We start from the raw sequence: 5,393 nt of genomic DNA, 5'->3' as shown, positions 1-5,393 counted from the left end.
TGCTTTGGCTCCAGGAGGCGGGCACAGCAGCTCGCAGGCCCGCCAATGGCTGCGCGACGAGCCGAGGAACGCAAATGATCCTTTAACTCCAACCAACGTCACAGCGCGGGCCTCGCCCCTTCACCAGCAGTCTCCGGCGCCGGACGGGTCCATCACGCGGACCTCAAACTGGGTAAGGGGTTTGGGGCCGGGAGAGGGAAGTGGAGGGGGAAGGGCTAGTGCCCTGGGCCACGGTAGGGGCCTTGGCACCCAGGGGTGCTTGGAACTCCAAGGACAACAAAATTGCCAGTACCCACCTCCACTCCCGCTGTCTGGGTGCTCCTGGGGCACGGGGTGTTGCTACAAGACACTCTTGTGCCAGCTTCTGGATGGTGGCATGGGGACCAGATGCCCTGGTGCTGGACATATCCTCCTACCTAAAGTGCCCCTGAGGAGTGGGGAGCCACCACCCGCACAAGGCGTGGCATCTTTTATGTAGCAGAAGGCTGCCTCTCCTAAAACCTGCGACATTGAATTGACTGAGTTCCCCTGCAGGTCAGCCCTACCTGCACCACTCCAGTCTGACTCAAGTGGGCTGCTGGGATTGAGGGAGGTGGGAGGAAGGGAGAATGAGAGGCCCATGGCCCAGGAGTGAAATGCAGACCCTGCTCCTACTTCTTTCTCCCTCAGTTTTTCTGCCTGCCCTGCAGCATCTCATCAGCCATTGGGACTCTTCTCACTCCTCCCGTCTTGGTGGGGTCAGTGATCTGCTCAGTGCTGTGAGGAAGAAACTGTTGCAGGGCAGAGAACAGAATAATTACCTTCTTCCTACTCTAGCCCATACCCTGACACACTGGCCATTGACGCCTCAATTTGCTGAGCTCACTGGAGTGGCATAGACAAGGTAAGGGTGGGGACCTGGGATTGGGGTCCAGTTCCCAGCTGGGTTCAATTTTTTTAGGGTGGGTGGAGAGAGGAGGGGACTGAAAGGCCTTCAGAGATAATGTTATTACTTGTTTACTGATCACAGCAGCTGGCTATGGGTGATCTCATTTCCTAGATGAGGAAGCAAGTTCAGAGAGGCTTTGTTCGTTATGTTGCCCAGGGAACAGAGCTGGTTAATGGCTGAGCCGGTTTCTCAAAGCAGTTTGACTCCAGAATCAGGTCCTGCACCCCATTAGGCTGCCACTACCTTTTTTACCTTTTTGTTCCTGTTTAAGTCAGTCTGCCCTTCAGTTGTCTTCTCCTGTCTTAAGAAATAAATTTTGGCCCTAACTGGTTTTGCTCAGTAGATAGAGCGTGGGCCTGCGGACTGAAAGGTCCCAGGTTCAATTTCGGTCAAGGGCATGTACTTTGATTTCGGGCACATTCCCAGTAGGGGATGTGCAGGAGGTAGCTGATTGATGTTTCTAACTATCCTTCTCCCTTCCTCTCTGTAAAAAATCAATAAAATATATTTTTAAAAAAGAAAGAAATTTTGCCCTTTTAGGCCCAAAAGTAGAGTGGAGGGTGGGAGATGGGTGATTCTAGAAGATTCCTATTTCTCCCTCTAACCCTATTCCCTTTCATCCTGTCAGTACAGTCTGTGTCTGAAATGCTCCAGGTTTTCTCTAAGGGCCCATTTGGACCCCCACTCCTACCCTTTGGCCTCATTACCACAGAAAAAGTCTCTCCAGATGACCTCCTCTGTGTCTTCCTCCCACTCATTCCCTCAGATTGCCCTAATAGCATCCCCTCCCAGGAATTCCTATCTTGATCTCAGAATCTTCCTCCTACAGGTCTGCCACAATGCTGCTGCTGCTGCATAGAGCTGTAGCCCTGGGGCTCAGACCGGCCTGCAGGTAGGCCAGCCCATCCTAAAAGGTCTCCTAACCCATATCTTTTACCCCCAGTATCTTTATATTTAAAAAAAGAAAGAAATTTTGCCCTTTTAGGCCCAAAAGTAGAGTGGAAGACGGGAGATGGGTGATTCTAGAAAATTCCTATTTCTCCCTCTAACCCTATTCCCTTTCATCCTGTCAGTACAGTATCTTATCTGCCAGATAAGATAATTAAGATGGTGGCAAGGAGCCGAAACCGGTTTGGCTCAGTGGATAGAGCCTCGGCCTGTGGACTCAAGGGTCCCGGGTTTGATTCCGGTCAAGGGCATGTACCTGGGTTTCGGGCACATCCCCAGTAGGAGGTGTGCAGGAGGCCGCTGATCGATGTTTCTCTCTCATCGATGTTTCTGGCTCTCTATCTCTCTCCCTTCCTCTCTGTAAAAAATAAATAAAATATATTTAAAAAAAAAAAAAAAGATGGTGGCAAGGAAGGAAAGGGTAAGCCGGATCCCACTTGTCTCACCTATCCCTGGAGAAAATAAGTTCCAACTAAAGGAGCCACTGGCCAGCCAGGGAGAGGTACACCCCAGGCCTTCGCTGATCAGAAGTGTGTTACTAAGAAGACTCACTTTCTCTTCCAGATTCAAGTCTACCCACTCAAGGATCTGCATTCAGGCCTGCTCTACAAATGATTCATTTCAGCATCAGTGCCCCAGCCGTGCCTTCTCTACAGATAACTCCAGCACCAGGGGATGGAGAGTCATGGGGACCCTGTTAGGCCTTGGTGCAGTGTTGGCCTATCATGACCGTCGTTGCAGGGTAAGTGGGAAAGGAAAAGACTTCACTCTCAGGGATCCTAGTGTGCTCCCAGGCAAGCCAGGGTGTTACCACAGAGCCCACAGTTGACACGTCTTCATGTACAAGTAGAGATGAAATCTGCTACTTCCATTTCCCAGTGGCCACGACTTTGTGGATTGGCTTAGGGTGAGCTGCAGTGATTGCTTCTTAATATTCTGTTCCCTTTTGCCTCACCCCTGTTCTCCCTGCAGGCTGCTCAGGAGTCACCACACATATACACCCGAGAGGAAGTAAAATCCCACAGCAGCCCTGAGACTAGGATCTGGGTGACTCTGGGCTCTGAGGTCTTTGATGTCACAGAGTTTGTGGACCTACACCCAGGGGGGCCATCAAAGCTGATGCTAGCAGCTGGGGGTCCTCTGGAGCCCTTCTGGGCCCTCTATGCTGTTCACAACCAGTCCCACATACGTGAGATACTGGCTCAGTACAAGATCGGGGAGCTGAGCCCTGAAGACAAGATGCCATCCACCTTGAAGACCTCTGACCCTTACGCTGATGATCCTATACGTCACCCAGCTCTGAAGGTCAACAGCCAGCGCCCCTTTAATGCAGAGCCCCCCCCTGAGCTGCTGACAGAAACCTACATCACACCCAACCCTATCTTCTTCACTCGAAACCATCTGCCTGTACCTAACCTGGACCCAGACACCTATCGCCTGCATATTGTAGGACCACCTGGGAGACGGCCACTGTCTCTGTCGCTGGATGACTTACACAAGTTCCCCAAGCACGAGATCACGGTCACCCTGCAGTGTGCTGGCAACCGGCGCTCTGAGATGAGTCAGGTAAAAGAAGTAAGAGGTCTGGAGTGGAGAACAGGCGCCATTAGCACTGCACGCTGGGCTGGGGCACGCCTGTGTGATGTATTAGCTAAGGCTGGTCACCAACTCCGTGAAACTGAGGCCCACGTCTGCTTTGAGGGACTGGACTCGGACCCCACAGGGACTGCCTACGGAGCATCCATCCCTCTGGCTCGGGCCATGGACCCTGAAGCTGAGGTCCTGCTGGCATATGAGATGAATGGGCAGCCTCTGCCTCGTGACCATGGCTTTCCTGTGCGGGTGGTGGTTCCTGGTGTGGTGGGTGCCCGCCATGTCAAATGGCTGGGCAAAGTGAGTGTGGAACCAGAGGAAAGTTACAGCCATTGGCAGCGGCGAGATTACAAAGGCTTCTGTCCTTCTGTGGACTGGGACTCTGTAGATTTTGACTCTTCTCCATCTATTCAGGAGCTTCCTGTCCAGTCAGCCATCACAGAGCCCAAGGATGGGGAGATGGTAGAGGCAGGGGAGGTGACTGTCAAGGGCTATGCGTGGAGTGGTGGTGGAAGGGCTGTGATCAGGGTGGATGTATCTCTGGATGGGGGCCTAACCTGGCAGGTGGCTGAGCTGGATAGAGAGGAACAGCGCCCCCGCAAGGCCTGGGCCTGGCGGCTCTGGCAGCTGCAAGCCCCTGTACCACCTGGGAAAAAGGAACTGAACATTGTTTGTAAGGCTGTAGATGACAGCTACAATGTGCAGCCAGACAACGTGGCCCCAATCTGGAACCTGCGAGGCGTGCTCAGCAATGCGTGGCACCGTGTCCATGTCCGTGTTGCCTCATGAGAAAGTGAAATGGCACCATCTACTCCCCAGAAGCACCTTCTCAACCCCTTTCCACACCCATCCATTAGCCTCATTTCCACAGAAAAACCTTTCTCTCCATCTCTCCACTTCTCTCAGAAACTTGTACTCTGCCTTCCTAAGCTACACACAGGTACACACATTGGACATTTCCACCTAGGCGCCACCCTCCTTTGACAGTGCCACATACTACTGTCCATTGACTCTGCGCCAGGAGGTGAGAGCTACTGCAGCAAGGGGCTAGAAGTGAGAAGAATATTTCTGGAAACACGCACTATTTTCTCTTCTTACCCCACTTCCACTTCCAATGTCGATCACCACTGAGGCCTTATTTTGCTTTTCTTGGATTCTTCAGAGAATGTGTATATGTGTAAGAAAAATGGATATGTGATTTGCTGTTGCCCCTCCGGGTTGCCAGGGGTTGTGAACAGTGTAACCCTCTTCCTTTATAATTACACTTTTATAAATATATCAATAAAGCATCCTTTTAAGACTACAAGGCTACAAAAAGAAAAGGTGGTGACTTTTGGGACCTCTCCAGGCTGGGGAGTGAGCATGTTGCAGAAGGGAGGTGCATGGTACTGGGAGGTGTCCTGAGATGACTCAAAACAAACGCTGGAGGAAAGGGAGAAAGCAAACAGGTGCAGGGAAGTCAAGAAGTGGGGCTTCCTTCTCTGAGGTCCGTCACATCTGCAGGGCTACTTAGGAGACTGACCGCAAGACACCCCTCCAGAGAGGAAAAACTATTTGCCACCCCGAAGCCCCGCCCCCTCACTATTCCTACGCACTTGGCAGGAATGGCAACGAGCGCTAAGAGGTTAAAGTCAATGTTGTCTTACGAGGTTCAGGGACAAAATTTGGCCCTAGGGGCAGATGTGCCAGGACACATGAGGTGTCCAATGTGCCTCCAGTTTGCAAATTAGATGCAGGTGAAGGGGCAATCTTCGGCTCTTGGCACGAGACCGAACCTTTCGGACTTCAGTCTTTCTGCGCTCAGCTACTCTCCCCTAGCTCTTCTCCCTTCTTTCCCCAGCAGTTTCCCTGGCTTGGGGGCGCTCGGTGTTCGGCCACGTCGCCTGTCGCCGGGTAGTGGGACCGGAAGTTGTTCAGGGGAGGG

The 5,393-nt window shown here is 52.3% G+C and overlaps 1 protein-coding gene across 6 annotated transcripts; it reads left to right on the top strand.

The window, feature by feature from the left end:
* The first annotated feature begins 29 nt into the window (after positions 1–29).
* On the top strand, positions 30–4,775 carry SUOX (sulfite oxidase). 6 transcript variants are annotated; one of them, XM_036302106.1, is made up of 5 exons: positions 30–172; positions 817–883; positions 1,758–1,820; positions 2,441–2,618; positions 2,849–4,775. In XM_036302106.1, exons 3-5 carry the CDS (start codon positions 1,768–1,770, stop codon positions 4,256–4,258), a joined length of 1,641 nt encoding a protein of 546 aa, XP_036157999.1. In that variant the 5' UTR covers positions 30–172; positions 817–883; positions 1,758–1,767; the 3' UTR covers positions 4,259–4,775. The 6 variants fall into 6 exon arrangements, with proteins under 6 accessions (XP_036157999.1, XP_036158004.1, XP_036158005.1 ...); XM_036302107.1 differs by having other exon boundaries at positions 38–172; positions 670–883; XM_036302111.1 differs by lacking the exon at positions 1,758–1,820.
* The last annotated feature ends 618 nt before the right edge of the window (positions 4,776–5,393 follow it).

Source organism: Myotis myotis, unplaced genomic scaffold, assembly GCF_014108235.1.
Source record: "Myotis myotis isolate mMyoMyo1 unplaced genomic scaffold, mMyoMyo1.p scaffold_m19_p_3, whole genome shotgun sequence".
NCBI lineage: Eukaryota > Metazoa > Chordata > Mammalia > Chiroptera > Vespertilionidae > Myotis > Myotis myotis.
The sequence above is the reverse complement of the archived record's forward strand: the minus strand, read 5'-3'. Positions and strand labels throughout refer to the sequence as shown.

What these genes read in the sequence shown, in the direction of transcription:
- SUOX (XM_036302106.1), top strand. Translation starts at nt 1,768, where the DNA reads ATGCTGCTGCTGCTGCATAGAGCTGTAGCCCTGGGGCTCAGACCGGCC. An exon ending in GGGCTCAGACCGGCCTGCAG is followed by an intron (nt 1,821 to 2,440) that starts GTAGGCCAGCCC and finishes TTTCTCTTCCAG; the next exon opens with ATTCAAGTCTACCCACTCAA. An exon ending in ATCATGACCGTCGTTGCAGG is followed by an intron (nt 2,619 to 2,848) that starts GTAAGTGGGAAA and finishes TTCTCCCTGCAG; the next exon opens with GCTGCTCAGGAGTCACCACA.